Below are 17,621 nucleotides of genomic sequence, written 5' to 3'. Positions count from 1 at the left end.
CTCGTCTGAAATATTTGGAATATTCCAGAACAAAAAACATCATGTGATGAGAAGGCTCTAGGACCATCTGCGAATGATGAGAACATCATCATTAAGTTCTCTCAATCTTTTTATTTTATTTATTTTCACTGATCTAGTGATGGGCGGCACGGTGGTGTAGTGGTTAGCGCTGTCGCCTCACAGCAAGAAGGTCCGGGTTCGAGCCCCGTGGCCGGCGAGGGCCTTTCTGTGCGGAGTTTGCATGTTCTCCCCGTGTCCGCGTGGGTTTCCTCCGGGTGCTCCGGTTTCCCCCACAGTCCAAAGACATGCAGGTTAGGTTAACTGGTGACTCTAAATTGACCGTAGGTGTGAATGTGAGTGTGAATGGTTGTCTGTGTCTATGTGCAGCCCTGTGATGACCTGGCGACTTGTCCAGGGTGTACCCCGCCTTTCGCCCGTAGTCAGCGGGCATAGGCTCCAGCTCGCCTGCGACCCTGTAGAACAGGATAAAGCGGCTAGAGATAATGAGATGAGATGTAGTGATGGTGACTGATAACATCATTCCGAACCTAAACATACTGTACATCAGGTATTAATCATAGGCTGAAAGTAAATGAAATAAAAACACATTTGAAGTGACTCCTCAGACCGCTCATGGATGTTGGTTCAAGACATTTTGCACATTTGCTAAAAACTCTACTCATTCTCATTATCTCACTGTACCGTCCCCCCCAAGCACAAAATTAAATGTTACAGAAAAAAAAAAAAGTTTGTATCTGAGCAGCATGTTCCATAACAGACGACTTTTCAGATTAAAAAAGAAAACCTAATGAAGGCTGCTGGGTTTTGGTGCAAAATGAAGACGCGAGTGAGACACTCAAAGTGTCCAGAAGAACTGTGGCTGGTTCTGGAAGATGCTCAGTCAAACCTTCAGCTCGTTTCCGCATAAAACTGCACTCATTGGACCCGAGGCTACATTTTTTTTTAAATAAAGGGTCGTCTCACACCAAATACTGACTTTGTTTCATTTATTATGGCTTACTGATTACCGCTTATAGTAATTTTTCATGTTTCAACATTTCATATTATTTTTAAGCCATTTTTGGTCTACAGCATTTCTTTACATGTACCAAAGACTTTTGCACAGGACTGTATGTGTAGACGTATAATGACTCATGTTTGATGAGCTGGATGGATGTACTGTATGGATGCTGTCAGTCCCCACTCGCTTGCTCAGTCGAGTTTGTTGACGGTGTAGTGGCTGCTGCTTTATGTCCCGGGGCTCCTTCATACCTGTGTTACCTTCTGGCTCTCCCCTTTTAGTTATGCTGTCATAGTTAGTTGCCGGAGTCCCTGCTTGTACTCAGTGCAATATGTATACTGTTCCTACTTATTCAGGTGACATTGGGCATACCTAACAACCTGTGTTTTATCTCTCTCCCCCAAATCTGTCCCTCTGAGTTACATGTCGGTCCTGGGATCGAGATGCTGACCTCTTCTGCTCCTCGGACCTGCCTGATCCATCCTGGTGCCCTGTGTCTGGTTGGAGTCTCATCGCATCGCTCCTGTAGAGGACGGCCCCATACGGACAGTTGAAAGTCACACCTGGAGGACGCTCTGGACTCTTACAGTAATGCTTTTATGGCTGATGACTGCAGTTGACTTGCTAACTTTAGGACTGCAGTTGTCATGAACAGTTTTGCACTCAAGTTTCCATCAATAAAGAGTTTATAACATCAACAAAACTGACTCCATGTTAAAACTGTTAATGTTATAGTCATGTTGTCTGTTGTTGCCCAAATGAGGATGGGTTCCCCTCAAGGTTTCTTCCTCATGTCGTCTGAGAGAGTTTTTCCTTGCCACCGTCGCCACAGGCGTGCTCATTGGGGATAGATTAGGGATAAAATTAGCTCATGTTTTAAGTCATTCAAATTCTGTAAAGCTGCTTTACGACAACGTTGATTGTTAAAAGCGCTATACAAATAAACTTGACTTGACTGTAATGGCTAAACAGCAAGACAATGTGTTTTTTTTTTTATTCACCAAAATAAATGATTTAAAAAAATTACACTCCATGAATATCCATAATACAAGAGGAAAAAAAAAAAGTCGAAGTGACATCCAATACGGTTAAATGGTGGGAATAAAACCCCAAGGGACTTGCTCCATCCTGAGAGACCAAAAAAAAAAAGTTGACACATCAGCCACGGTGTTGGAAATCGAACGTGGTGGCGAATATATTAAATCAAAGCAGTGTGAATGGGTTCATCGTGTAGAAGGTAGGATTAAAGTTTAGATTTGAAAAGAGAAGCAGATGTAATGTGCTTCATTCAAGGAAGCAGTTTGTTCCACTCTTTGGGTCCAGACATTTTAAAAGTGTAAAAAGGACAGATCGGACCGGTAACATGGTCGATACAAGTTCTCTATCTGTCCTCTGGTTCGATATCGATGAACGTTGGATTGTGCGTGTTCTGATGGTCCTGTATCTTTTGCCCGATGGGTCGGGGACAAACAGTTTATGACCTGGGTGTGCGGAGTCCTTGATAATATTGTTCGCCCTTTTACAGAAAACGGTTAGCGTAAACCACGTCCAGATTTGGTAGCTTAATCCCCACAATCCTCTGTGCAGTCTTAACTATCCGTTCCAAATCGCTCCGGTTCTCTGCAGTACAGCTGGTGTCAGGGATCCCAGCAGTAATTGAAAAAAATAGAGGAATGTAAGAAACTATCAGCAGGGGTCAAGGGGGCTGCAAGCCCCCTGAAGATGTTGAGATTTTAACATTTAAAGATGCTACAGAACACATTTTTTACATAGATTTAACATAGAAAAGCAACAGAATTTAACAATAATGTGTATCTATTTGATGCCATATTTTGTAATCAATGACATAAGTGGCAAAAAAAATTGTTATTTATAAAAATTAGATGAAAATGTAGCTTTGAAGAATGTACTTCTAACCCGGACACTGTTCCGCTATCTCTTTTATGGACGATATCTTTTTTCCAAGACATATTCAGGGCTGTGAAATTGTAAATAAGAAATCTGAGGAAAAGGGGGGGTCTGGGGGGCACAGCCCCCCAGGGCCCCAGACACCAAGCCATTTTAGGTGTTATATGGTGTATTCTGAGCATTTCCTGCAAGTAAAAAATTGATCTCAACAAGTAAATATTTGACTAGTCTTGGTCTTCATTTTGCCATATAAAATACCCATCAACAGTTTTCTCTTTTAAAATGAAAGATCCATGTAAAATACTTTGAAATATCTAATAAAAGTGCCTATGTATTTTATCTCTTAATCAAAATAAAAGTAAAAAATGTGTAAATAACAATTTAAAGAAATGTTAAAAGAAAACTTTGATAGGCCTTTCAAAATGACTGTGAAAAATCATGCTCAATATTTAAGTGAGAGATACCTGTTGTCTTCCAAATTACACTTAATTCTTGTATTATGTCCTGGCTTTTTCCAAGAATCTGTCACAATGTCTCTTGTCTACAGAGCAAAAGTTTTAAAAAAAAAAAAACCTAATGTTTCTTATCTAATATATTATTTACATCTTTTCTTTTACTTCTGGCTCCTTCTATTCCTCTTTGCATCACTCCCAGCTATTTCTTTTAATTCATCTTTCAGTAAGACTATTAGTTATTAGTTCTATAGTATTTGCATTCCTCTATTAAAGCTATTTACAAAATGTTCATAGTCTGTCAAACAGCATCTAATGAAAGTCTTTTAATTTTCTTTTCTTTAACACCATCTCTTTGTTTTGCAAACTTGCTCTTTTCCATCTTTTCCTTCAGTCTGTCTGTGTGTTCTTTTCTAGCCCTCTTTGCATCTCTCTCAAACACCTCCTTAGCTTTCCTTTTTGATGGCATCTTAACCATGTCTGATCTTGCACCCTGTAAGTACAAAATTCACGTACGCGGTGCCAGGTCACGCAATAGCTATTTTTAGCTCTGTCATTCGCAGTCAAGACGTGTTCCACGCTCAGCTGGCATAAAACTCCGCGAGTCCGGCTGTATTGAGTCGCCGGTCTCGTGCAAGGCGATTAAAACTGACTAGACCCCCCAATGATTTAATGCAAAAATAGACGTTTTGTGAAGATGATATTTTTCGTGACAGAATCTGCGGAAATTTCACAGCCCTGCATATTGAATTAAGTTCAACGCATTAGAAACAAAAGCACGAACGGAGTTAAAACGCATTTTCTAGCAAAAGGGCGCAGCCATATTGTTTTCTCGTTCTATCGCGTACAGTCTCGCGGTATTTACATCAATTTAACTTCAGAGTGTTCCCGAATGTCAACGAGAACAAACGAAGCTGACAAAAACATCACTAAACAAGCAAACCAAATCAGAACGTATTCTGCTGGTCATTTTACTTAAACAAACATTTTTAACGGATATACAAGAGATTAAAAAAAAAAAAAAAACCATCACTTTGGCTAGAAAAATAGCGGAATTCCGCTAAATAGCGGACGTCTGGGATCCCTGTGGTGGGCCAAACTCTAACACAGTAACAAAGCAAACTCTCGATTGTGCTCCTGTAGAAGTTTACCAAGAGCTGAGAGGGAAGTCTGGCTTTTTAAAGTTTTCTCAAGAAGAAAAGCTGAGCTTTCTTCACCAGGTGTGAAGCGTTATTAAGGGTGCACGTCAGACCCTTTGTGATGTGGAGTCCCAGGAATTTGATGTCGTTGACCCTCTGCACCTCTTCACCATTTACTGGTGGGGGGTGTTGTCTTCCAGGTTCTCCTGAGGTCCAAAACAACCTCCTTTGTTTTGGTTGCGTTCAGTACCAGGTTACTGTCGGAACACCACTGGACCAGGTGTTGAATCTCCTCTCTGTAGAGCTTCTCATCATTTTCTGATATCAATCCCACTCCAGTCATGTCATCAGGAGTGGATGGGTGTGCAGTCATACGTGAATAGAGTGAAAAGGGCTGGGCTAAGGACACAGCCCTGTGGTACTCCTGTGTTCAGGGTGAGAAGAGACAATGCGTGGTCTGTTGGTGAGGAAGTCCAAAATCCATGAGCACAGTGTGGTGGTTAATCCCAGGTTGCTGAGCTTGCTAGCGGAGCTAAAAATCGATAAATAGCATCCTGACGCATGTTCCAGAGGAGACAAGGTTGTAAGAAGTGCAACTGAGATTGCATCCTCCATCGATCTGTTTCCACATCAGTGGGGACGTTGGCCTTGATGCAAGATAGGACAAGCCTCTCAAGGCACTTCATAGTAATTGGTGTCGGAGCAACTGGGCGATATCGTCATTGAGACTGCTTGCTTTTTGGGCACGGGGATAACAGTGGTGGATTTAAGGCATGTGGGGACAACAGCCTGCCGCAGGGACAAGTTAAAGATGTCCGTGAACGACTTCCGGCTGAGTGACTAATGGAGTGAGACGTGTTTACGGGAGCTCCTGCAGAACTCCTGTGACTAAGCTGCATGTTGATATGCCTTCAAAACCAAAGAGTGCGAGCAACCCAGTGGCTACGCAGCAGAGGCCCGCTCCTCCGGCTACATCCCCGTCTCATAGTGTTGCGACTATCCTGCCGCGAAGCGGGGCTGCTAAGTCCCTTCCTCCAGAGGGTGCTGATGCCACCTCGAGCATGGCTTCTGCGGACTTTAAGGCTGAACTGCTCGCTGCTCTTCGAGAAGAGATGGTATGCATTTTTAAAACTGAATTAGAAACGGCAATGGCGAACAACTTGATTCAGATAAAGTCCGAGCTACAGAGCATGAAAACTGAACTAACTGCTGACATGGCGGCTATCAAGTCGGAGGTGGATGTGCTAAGGATGACTGTGAATGACATGGAGGGCTCGCTATCGACATGTACTGTACTGACGATGCGGTTTCACTCAAAAGTAAAATGGACAAATTTTCGTCCCAACTTGCCATTCTTGATAGTAAATGTGAAGATTTGGAGGTGAGGTCTCGCCGTAATAACATCAGGATAATAGGACTACCCGAGGAGCACGGCCCAGTCAACGTGGCCACAGGTTCCACCTTTCTTAAAAGATGCTCTCTGCCTGGAGCAAGGGCCGGTTGTGGACCATGCCCACCGATCCCTTCAGCCTAAACCGAAACCTGGTGAGCGTCCCCGTCCAATAATAGCACGTTTGCACTATTATGCAGATTGTGTTGATGTCCTACGACGTGCCAGAGCCCAACAGCGGATCAAAGTAAAGGATTCACCAATCTCCAATTTTCCAGATTTTACTGTGCGTACAGCAAAAACCCGCGCAGCCTTCAATGATGTCTGACGCCAGCTCAGGGACATTCCAGACATAAGGTTTGGGCTGCTACACCCAGCTCACCTCCGGGTCACAAGAGAGTTTACATCACCCGGCGAAGCTGCAGTTTTTGTGAGAACACTCAAATAAACCGGTTTGCTACTCCAAAATCATTGTATCACAGTTCTGAGTGCAGGTCCCAATGCAGTTATGTTACATTTTAAAGTGGTGGTGCTAAAATGACTTTTAACAGCGCTATCTACAATATAGCTCTGAATATTATTTCACTAGTGTAGTTATGTTTTGTTGACTTTGATGTAAATGGCACCTCAACTCTCACTGGCAGCCAACAAGCTTATGTTTGCACAAGTTTTTTTTTTTTTTTCAGATGGTTCTTGGTTTTGTGTTAATATTTCAGCTTTGTCCTCAGCTGAATATTCCTTCGAGGAAAGTTTGCAGGAGCTCCAACCGTATTGGAGCAAGGTGAAGATGACTGTTCGGTCCAAAGCCTTGAGTTTTTTCTTTTGGTTCATGACTCCTTGTGGAGTTAGCACTGGTATCCTGTCGTTTGGGGATAGGGTAGTGGAAGGCGCTATGGGGGGAGGTTGCGGGTTTGGGGGGTAAGTTGATCAAGTCTGTTGTTTGTCCCCCTCCCTTCTTTTTTTTCTTCTCTCTTTTCTCCTGGAATCCAGGGTCGGGAACCTGGCTGCCTCGCATCTTTATTCATACTTTACATGGCTAATGTTATAAGCTCAAATGTAAGATTTATCAGCTGGAATATTAAAGGTTTCAGGGGTGCTGTTAAGCGGTGCAGGGTGTTCTCCCATTTAAAACGCTTGAAGCCTGACACATACTCCTTTTCCACCAAATCAGTTCCAGGGCTGGTTCGGGGCCAGTGCTGGTTCACAACTCGTTCAACTTGCGAGCCAGCTGAGAACCAGTTTGCTTTTCCATAGCTCGCGGTCCTAAGGGAAGCCACGTCATTACGTCGCTGTATATGTCAGTTACGTCGTTGTATACGTCAGTTACGTCGCTACGTTTGCATAAACCTTGGCGCAAATATCGAAGCAAAAACAACACGGAAGAAGCAGCAGCAACAACAACAGTAATAATAATGGATGACTTTGCGTTTGTACAGCTGCTGCTTCTCGTCGCTTAAAAATGGCGATCTTTCGCGGTCTTGCTATTGTTGTTGGTCTTAACAACTCCGCCCCCCCCGCTGACGTAAGCGGTTCTTTCCTCTGGCCCAGCAGAGAGTTGGTGCTAGCCTGGAACCGTTTTTTCTGGCCCCAGAGCCAGTTCTTTATCAGTGGAAACAGAAAACTCGGTTCCAAACTAAGCACTGGCCCCGAACCAGCCCTGGAACTGCTTTGGTGGAAAAGGGGCAACTGTCGTTTTGCAGGAGACCCACATGAGGAACAAAGACCAGGTCAGACTGAAATGTCCCTGGGTTGCTGAAGTATTCCATTCTAGTTTCAACTCTAAGGCCAGAGGGGTTGCCATTTTGATTGGTAAATCTGTTGCATTTACACTGACCAAAACCATTTCTGACAAAGACGGCAGATATCTGATAGTTCTGGGTACTTTGTTTCAGGTGCCTGTCCTACTGGTTAATGTATATGCACCAAATTTTGACAATTCCTGCTCTCTGAACAAGTTGTTTGAAAATCTACCCTCTCTGAGTGACTGCTTTCTGATTTTTGGAGGGGACATGAACTGCGCTACTGATCCTCAATTAGACCGTTCTAAACCCGGCTCAACCCAATCATTAATGGCTAGGACTCTTTGCAATTTCCTGTCTAGTAATGGCTATGTTGACCCCTGGAGATTTCATAATCCGTACAATAGGCAATACTCTTTTTATTCGCATGTGCACCAAACATTTTCTCGCATATATTATTTCTTCGTAGACGCTAATCTTATTCCAAAAGTGACAAATGTATCGTACCATCCAATTATTGTTTCAGATCATGCGCCTGTGTCCCTAGATGTTCAGATTTCCCCCAGACCTCGCTATCCCAATCAATGGCGATTCAACACTTCACTATTAGCAGATGACAAGTTCCATAAATTTATTACAAGTGCAATCGAGGATTTTATTACTCTTAACGACGCTGATGCTGAACCCATCTCTAGGGCACTACTGTGGGAGTCCTGAAAAGCATATTTACGAGGTCAGATAATTTCATATTCGGCACATATAAGAAAATTAAGGATATCAAATATTCAGAAGCTTTCAATTGATTTAGAATCAGTGGACCAACAGCTTGCGACCGCCCCATCTGATGATCTCTCCAAGCATCGCAGGGTCTTACAAACCGAGTTGGATCTCATCACAACCAATGAGGCAGAACGCATGTTACTTCACTCCCGTTCTAGATATTATGAACATGGCGACAAGGCTGGGAGGTTACTATCTCACCAGTTGCGTCGTGAAACAGCCTCACGTTTAATACCTTGCATTAGGGATGGATCGGGAGAGCTCCAGGAGGACTTGGATGTTATTAACTCTGTCTTTTCATTTTTTTTACGAGTCCCTGTACAAGTCTGAACTTTCACCAGGTCTAGCCGACATGCACAAGTTTTTAGATGAACTTGGGTTTCCCTCCGTAAATCCAGAATTGATTTATCAATTGGACTCTGCCCTGACTATTCAAGAACTAAATTCAGCTTTACAAAACATGCAAAATAATAAAACCCTGAGACCTGAGGGTTTCTGGTCGAATTTTTTTTAAAGCATTTCATAGCCAACTTACTCCATTGCTTTATTCTGTTCATGTTGAATCTTTCTCACTCGGGTTCTCTCCCTCCTACATTGAGACAGGCCTCGATTAGTGTTCTTTTAAAAAAGGACAAGGATCCCGATCTTTGCACCTCCTATAGACCAATCTCTTTAATGAATGTAGTAGGGATGAGCGAGTACAGCATTATCTGTATCCGTATCCGTACTCGGAGTGGGCGGGGCCTAACCCAGAAGTGGGCGGGATTTAACCAGGAAGTGTCTGGTTGTCTTGAAACAGGCGGGGCTTTAACCAGTATGTTATTTTAAGCATGCAATTGATATGGGTTGATCAGAAATTGTTATATTTATTGCTGATTAGAAAACTATTTACAGGACAGCATCTGCATTGAGCTTCAGATCAATGGTTTTGATCACGATAGCAAACGAACTATTTACAGAACAAGTTTTGCAACGATGAATACAACACATGCGGTTGCAATTATGAAATGAAATGTAATGAACAAGAGTTTTCATACTCAACATAACTTTCTTTTTGAACTTTTAATTTTTTTTATGATCAGTGTGATTTTTTTTTTAAATTTCCACACCAGGTGTGTGTGTAGCTTAATCTGTAATATTATTTACACCACTACTACCTAGAAAGTGTCAGACACTCAGTGCATGAAGTAAAATAAAACTGGTTAGAGCCAACTGACGGTTTAAAAAAACAAAAACAAAACTCAGACGACTGGCAGAGAGAGAGAGTGTGAGTGAAGCTTAATTTGTAATACTTATACCACTACTACCTTTATTTTTACATGAATTACAGCAAGAAAGTGTCACTCAATATGTCAAGTTTAAAAAAAAAAAGTTTTTAACCAACGGTTAAAAAAAGAAAAAAAAAAAAAAATCTCCGACAGGCAGAGACGCAACGCGAGTTGCTTTCTACCAAGCACCACATCTGAATGAACCCACGTTTACCAGAACTCTACCGGTTATAAGTCAGTACAAACTGAAATAAAAACAAACTTGAAGCTGAAGAAACCCGAAACATTAACGGAAAAGAGCCGCGAACCTGAGTGACTGAGGGAGAGACAGAGAGCTGTTCTCATGTCTCATGTTCTCGTGTCTGCCTATTTTCCTACCAAAAAGCTTTTTTAAAAGCAGTACACTCAATTATTTGTCATTTTTTGTGGGATGGCAAAACACCCAGAGTTAGACAAAAGGTACTCCAGAACTGTAAGTTCTATGGTGGCCTCTCTCTGCCAAATTTTCATTTACAACTGGGCTGCGAACATAGCTAGTGAATGTGGCTCAACCCGTGATTCAATTCAAACGCACAGGTCCCATCTGCTTCTCAGCTTGTATTCTCTCTCCGGGAGTCAGAACATCAGCGGCAAGGTTTCCTCAGCTCTGGTCCTGCTGGTCCAAAGCTGAAAAGCATCTCCTCCCAGGTTGAAAATTATTGTGGGTTATATTGTGTTTGGTTCAGGATATATATATAAAAAAAAAGTTTATAGCGAGGGGGTGAATACCATCGGCGTCGCCAGGGGTATTTTACTGGGGCACGTGCCCCAGTATAGATCTGTAGTGCCCCAGTAAAAAAAATCCAGTGACGAAACGCTCTGAATTTTAAACTTGGGAATAGCTGCAATTTAATTAATTCATAACGTGGGGTAGGCTAACCGATGCGCGAAGAAGACCATCTACAATGCTTTTACATTGGTAGTTTTGGCTGGCCTCGCGCACACTAAGCAATGTGAAAAAAGTGTGCGCGTGACATGAGTAACAGCTTGGTTGCTATGGGGACCGCAGACTCCAGCAGCCCTCAGATGCAATGAAATTCAGAGCAGGGGAAACCATCTCTCCGTGTTTTTCAACTGTTTACAGGTTAGTAGACAGTAATTCCACTGTCATTTTTGTAACGCTGTAGAATTAATATGTGTTGGGACATTGTTTTCGTGTTGTCTTGATTTTTTGTTTGAAACGAAGGGATATTGAAAAGTTTGCATTCATTCCGTCGTCTGCAACGTGGCAAGCCGCGAGCCCTCAGTTTGCGTGTTGCCAGATCGCGTTGATAGTTTTGTGATGGACTGTGTGAAGATAGCCACCTAACGTAATGACACACAACTGTTGTTTTGGAGGCTACGTCCAGTTGAGTATTGTAATTGAATTATTGAACCGAATTTCAATTGCACATGCACGCGCTCTGCGCGCACACACACACACACACACACACACAGTGGTGCTTTTAGAGGCTTTTGGATTGTGTTTAGAGATGTTCAATGCTGAAAATGCGTGTGCTTACAAAGATATGTTTGGTGATTTAAAAGGTATCAAGTGTGAATACTGTTGGCCATTAAGTACTCTTGGTTGAGTTTAAAAACTCGGCGGTGTTGTATTGTATGTTAATATGTTCTTTTACAATATTACCAACAGTATAAGTATTACATTGCTATTATCACAAATGTTGCAAATATTCATACTGTTATTATTAAATGATTGACCTGGATTCAGTGTCCTCGTAATCATTTTGAGTTTTACAGCTCTAGTGACTAGTTTTAAGCAGGCCGTTTCTAAATATAAATATCAATATATAAATATATATTACATAAAATATAATATATATTACATAAAATGTAATATATATTATATAAAAAATATAAATATAAATATAGTGCAAAATTTTTAGCTCGCGCGCTTCGCATACATTTCCTGTGCCCCTTTTGTGCCCCAGTATGGTCTTGGGTCTAGTGACGCCCCTGGTGAATACTTACGCAAAACACCGTAGGATAACTGCTAACAGGCGTAATGTTCATATAGGTATGTATTTAAGATGAACGGGCAGGTTTCGGTCCCCTGACTGTGGAAAGGATTCATCGTGACAGATAGTCTTTTTTATGACGTTTATTTAAAAGTGTTCAAACAAACAATTTAAATCTTAACCACAATGCGACGGAACACAAATCGCAGAACGTTCACAGCAGTAATTAAACAAAAGCACGCTGAGAGGTAAAGAATTTGATTCGAGGGACTTTGAGAACAAAAGCCCAGTCTTGGTCTCAAGCATTAAGTGTACAGTGTGTGTCGTAATTGTGTAGCGAGTTTGTGATACCACTACTCTGTGTGTGTGTGTGTGTGTGTGTCACAGGCCTCTGAGGCTCCACAGGAAGACCTCCCCGTGTGCTGTAGTGAACAGCTGAGTTCCCGACTGGCTGAAGCTGCAGTGGTGAACAGAGTCGCTGTGCCACGTGAAATCCTGAAAACGTCCGCTGGAGGAGTCGATCAGCTTCAGCACACGCTCTGCAACACACACATCGAATGTAGCCGTTCAAGAAGAGAAGCGTCTCGACCTATCAAGTTTATGTTCCAACAATATAAAGGTACGGTGAGGTGTTCTGTCGAGAGCACGCTCTCTCGACGCAGGAACACGTGACTCACGGTTTGATCCGACAGCGAGCAGTCTTCCTCGAAAACACAGGCTGAGAGACAGAGCCCAGTCAGTGAGAGACACCGTCCTTATCACCTAGCACACAACGAGAAGGACGAAACCGTTCAACGATACTCGAGGTGGTAGTGAAATCCAAAATAAGTCCAAAACTACCCGTGTACCTGTTTCTTCTTCAGGCAGTAGAAGGTGAGTTCCTTCTGAGCAGCATACCCTGTGTAAACCACTATTCCCCTCTCCGTGGGGCTGAACGCTGCCAGACTGGGCGGCAAACTCACCGTGTCCTGATTGGTCAAGGCAAGAAAAACAAATCAAGACAATTTATGTCACTAGAGTCCAAACAAGGCTCAGCAATGCAACTCAATACTTCGCAAAGTAAGTGTGTTTTCAGAGTTTTTATATCGGCGTGCTGATCGCGCCTTCATCCTGTGCAGGTGCGACACTCTTGAACAAAATTAGGACAAAAATTAACGGAGATATAAATATACCTTATGCCAAATTATTATGGCATGTTACAAAAAATGAAGAAAAAATCCGAGTCCTCCCCCGGCGTCCGAAATCGCGCCCGACTCACTATTATAGTGAGGACGCCATTTTATAGTGCTGTCTGAAACCTGAGTAAGGATTATTTACACCCTATGTAGTGCACTCAGAGTATCCTACAATGCATCACAAAAAGTAGTGTACAACCAATGGTCACTCACCAAAGCAATATATCCCATCATGCATTGCGGTCGCGCTGAAAGAAATCAAATTAAAAAAGCGGCAAAGAACCCACCAGCCGACTGATCCGGCACGTTTTATTTGTGTGACAGTAATGACGTAAATACCAGCGCGACTGACTCGTGTCCGAAAGCTTTTTTTTTTTTTTTTCATTTTACCAATGAGCTCACTATACAGTGGCATGCAAAAGTTTGGGCACCCTTACTGAAAATGCCTGTTACTGTGAATAGTTAAGTGAGCAGAAGATGAACTGATCATCAAAAGGCATAAAGGTAAAGACGAGACATTTCTTTTCAGCCTTTTCTGCAGGATTTGTGTATTATTTTTGTTTTGTACAATTGGAGAGCGAAAAAAGAAAAGGAACACCATGCGAAAGTTTGGGAACCCCAATACATTTGAGTTCTCAGGTAACTTTTACCGAGGTTCCAGACCTTAATTAGCTTATTGAGCTGCGGCTTGTTCAAATTCTTCATTAGGAAGGTCAGATGATGCAGATTTCAAAGCTGTAGAAATTCTCTGACTCCTCAAACTTGTCCCTAAAATCAACAGCCATGGGCTCCTCTAAGCAACTCCGTCGCATTCTGAATAATAAAATAATTGACGCTCAGAAAGCAGGAGAAGGCTACAAGAACGTAGCAAAGTGTTTTCAGGTAGCCGTTTCCTCAGACTGTAATGTTATTAAGAAATGGCAGTGAACAGAAACAGTGGAGATCAAGGTGAGGTCTGGAAGATGAAGAAAACTTCCTAAAGAACTGCTCGTTGGATTGCTAGAAAGGCAAATAAAAACCCCTGTTTGACTGCAAAAGACCTTCAGAAAGATTTAGCAGACCCTGGAGTGGTGGTGCACTGTTCTACTATGCAGCGACACCTGAACAAATATGACCTTCATGGGAGAGTCATCAGAAGAAAACCGTTCCTGCGTCCGAGCCACAAAATTCAGCGTCTGAAGTTTGCAAACGAACATCTAAATAAGCCTGATGCATTTTGGAAACAAGTCCTGTGGACTGATGAAATCAAAATAGAGCTTTTTGGCCACAATGTGCAAAGGTACGTTTGGAGAAAAAAGGGTGCCAAATTCCAGGAAAAGAACACCTCTCCACCTCTGAAGCATGGGTGTGGATCGATCATGCTTTGGGGTTGTGTTGCAGCCAGTGGCACAGGGCACATTTCATTGGTCGAGGGAAGCGTGGATTCGAATAAATACCAGCAAATTCTGGAAGCAAACATCACACCATCTGTAAAAAAGTTGAAGTTAAAAAGAGGGCGGGTCCTACAATAAGACGATGATCCAAAATGCACCTCAAAATCTACAATGGAATCCCTCAAGAGGCCCAAGCTGAAGGTTTTGCCCGGGCCCTCACAGTCCCCTGACCTAAACATCATTGAAAATCTGTGGATAGATCTCAAAAGAGCAGCGCATGCAAGACAGCCCAAGAAACTTGTAGAACTGGAAGCCTTTTGCAAGGACGAATGTGTGAAAATCCCCCAGGTAAGAACTGAAAGATTATTAGCTGGCTACAAAAAGTGTTTCCAAGCTGTGATACTTGCCAAAGGGGGTGTTACTAGGTACTGACCATGCAGGGTGCCCAAACTTTTGCTTCGGGCCCTTTTCCTTTTTTGTCATTTTGAAAATGTAAAAGAAGAAAATAAAAAAAAAACAACAACTGTTTTTGCTTAAAATATAAAGGGAATGAGTCGTCTTTAACTTTATGCCTTTTGGAAATCATTTCATCTTCAACTTGCTTAACTGTTCACAGTAACAGCAATTGACCAGGGGTGCCCAAACTTTTGCATACCACTGTACAGTCCTCTATATAGCAATTCCCTATATAGGGAGTAGTGAACAATTTTGGACACAGAGTCCGAATGCAGTTAATGCACAAGTCCGAGTTATCAGAGCTCAAGTCCAAGTCGAGTCACGAGTCCTTAAAATTGGGGCACGAGTCGGACTCGAGTCCTGCAAGCCTGACACACACGCACTGCGATAATAAACAGGAAAGAGACGGCTATTTGCGCTGATCACCTGACGAGGGGTGGGAGCAGGAAACGTCAGCCAATCCAGCAGCTCACATTTGTCCTTTGCCCAATCGGAGGCCCAGATGCTGACGCGGCGGTCGGAGCTGACAGCCAGCCAGAGTTCGTTGCCCTCCAGACCGTACTCCTTATACTACAAGATGTGTTCATGACGTTTTATTAAGGTGATAAAATGAATAAATATGTTATTAACACACACAACAATCTGTTCTGTTTCTCTTCCTGACTCCCTTTTTTTCTTAAACTAATAGAATATTGATAGAGGACTCAACTTTTCTCTTCTCTCACCTGTTTGCCTGTGCACTGTATAGTGCTGATCGATGCCCTTTTGTGGTCATTGATGATGCGCAAGGAGGCTCCTGTTGATGGGCTGCTCACTACAATCACGCCGTCTCGTCCTCCTGAAAGCAAAACCTGACCTGCAAAAACACACACACTCCTGAAGACCTCCCCACAGGGTACGACACACTGCCCGTTCCAAACTGTTACTGTAGAAACAATAACTTATGAGAACGAACGCATCAGTATAAAGCTGTGATTTGGTCTTGCCTTTCCATTAAAGCGAACCTCGTGTTGTAAACCCGAGCTCACCGTGGTGCGAGTACTGCAGTGCGCTCACAGCGCCGTAGTGAGGCTGCAGTTTGAGCTCCATCTCGGCTGAAGCTACGCTGAAGATCCGCACGGAGCCGTCACTGTAGCCTCCGGCCACACGCCCGACTGTGCCGGGCTCACACACTCCTGCTGCTGGACTCCAACACACACACTCGCAGCTCTGGAGGGGGGACAAAAAAAAAAAAAAAAAAACACACACTTCAGGATATACTGCTATACTTCACATTATTACAGGCTCTGGTCAGTAATATCAAATATTAGGTTTTTTGATTGGTCAACAATAACAGGTATGTTTCAACTGGTCAGCAATGCCGCCAGCGTTCCGATTGGTCACTACTGATGCCGCCAGCATTTCAATTGGTCAGCGATGCTGCCAACGTTTTGATTAGTCAATACTGATGCCAGCGTTCTGATTGGTCAGCGATGACGCCGCCAGTGTTCCAATTGGTCAACAGTGACACCAGTGTTCTGACTGGTCACTACTGACGCCGCCAGCGTTCCGATTGGCCAACAGTGCCACCAGCGTTTCAATTGGTCAATACTGACGCTGACAGCGTTTCGACTGGTCAGCGATGACGCCAGCGTTCCAACTGGTCAATACTGATGCCAGCGTTTCGATTGGTCAATACTGACACTGACAGCGTTTTGACTGGTCAGCGATGCTGCCAGCGTTCCGACTGGTCAATACTGATGCCAGCGTTCCGATTGGTCAGCGATGACGCCGCCAGTGTTCCAATTGGTCAACAGTGACACCAGCGTTCTGACTGGTCACTACTGACGCCGCCAGCGTTCCGATTGGCCAACAGTGCCACCAGCGTTTCAATTGGTCAATACTGACGCTGACAGCGTTTCGACTGGTCAGCGATGACGCCAGCGTTCCAACTGGTCAATACTGATGCCAGCGTTTCGATTGGTCAATACTGACACTGACAGCGTTCCGACTGGTCAGCGATGCTGCCAGCGTTCCGACTGGTCAGCGATGCTGCCAGCGTTCCGACTGGTCAGCGATGCTGCCAGCGTTCCGACTGGTCAATACTGATGCCAGCGTTCTGATTGGTCAGCGATGACGCCGCCAGTGTTCCAATTGGTCAACAGTGACACCAGCGTTCTGACTGGTCACTACTGACGCCGCCAGCGTTCCGATTGGCCAACAGTGCCACCAGCGTTTCAATTGGTCAATACTGACGCTGACAGCGTTTCGACTGGTCAATACTGATGCCAACATTTCGATTGGTCAATACTGACACTGACAGCGTTTTGACTGGTCAGCGATGCTGCCAGCGTTCCGACTGGTCAATACTGATGCCAGCGTTCCGACTGGCCACTACTGACGCCGCCAGCGTTCCGACTGGCCACTACTGACGCCGCCAGCGTTCCGACTGGCCACTACTGACGCCGCCAGCGTTCCGACTGGCCACTACTGACGCCGCCAGCGTTCCGACTGGCCACTACTGACGCCGCCAGCGTTCCGACTGGCCAACAGTGCCACCAGCATTTTGATTGGTCAATACTTACGCTGACAGCGTTTCGACTGGTCAGCGATGCCGCCAGCGTTCCGACTGGTCAATATTGACGCCAGCGTTTCAATTGGTCAATACTGACACTGACAGCGTTTCGACTGGTCAGCGATGCCGCCAGCGTTCCGACTGGTCAATACTGACGCCAGCGTTTCGATTGGTCAATACTGACACTGACAGCATTTCGACTGGTCAGCGATGCCGCCAGCGTTCCGACTGGTCAATACTGATGCCAGCGTTCCGATTGGTCAGCGATGACGCCGCCAGTGTTCCAATTGGTCAACAATGACACCAGCGTTCCGACTGGTCACTACTGACGCCGCCAACATTCCGATTGGTCACTACTGACGCCGCCAG

At 44.0% G+C, this 17,621-nt stretch overlaps 1 protein-coding gene across 3 annotated transcripts in view; it reads right to left on the bottom strand.

The window, feature by feature from the left end:
• Window positions 1–11,822: 11,822 nt before the first annotated feature.
• wdr90 (WD repeat domain 90) overlaps window positions 11,823–17,621 on the bottom strand; it is a 59,199-nt gene continuing 53,400 nt past the window's right edge. For all 3 annotated transcript variants that reach the window (XM_060921148.1, XM_060921149.1, XM_060921150.1), the window contains 6 exons: window positions 15,727–15,907; window positions 15,424–15,554; window positions 15,125–15,268; window positions 12,543–12,662; window positions 12,372–12,456; window positions 11,823–12,233 (listed from right to left, as the gene is read on the bottom strand). In XM_060921148.1, coding sequence (XP_060777131.1) covers window positions 12,076–12,233; window positions 12,372–12,456; window positions 12,543–12,662; window positions 15,125–15,268; window positions 15,424–15,554; window positions 15,727–15,907 — 819 coding nt within the window. In that variant the 3' untranslated portion in view covers window positions 11,823–12,075. The remainder of the gene's footprint in view (window positions 12,234–12,371; window positions 12,457–12,542; window positions 12,663–15,124; window positions 15,269–15,423; window positions 15,555–15,726; window positions 15,908–17,621) is intronic.

Source organism: Neoarius graeffei, chromosome 5, assembly GCF_027579695.1.
Source record: "Neoarius graeffei isolate fNeoGra1 chromosome 5, fNeoGra1.pri, whole genome shotgun sequence".
NCBI lineage: Eukaryota > Metazoa > Chordata > Actinopteri > Siluriformes > Ariidae > Neoarius > Neoarius graeffei.
Note: the sequence above shows the minus strand (reverse complement) of the source record. Positions and strands in the feature narration are given on the sequence as shown.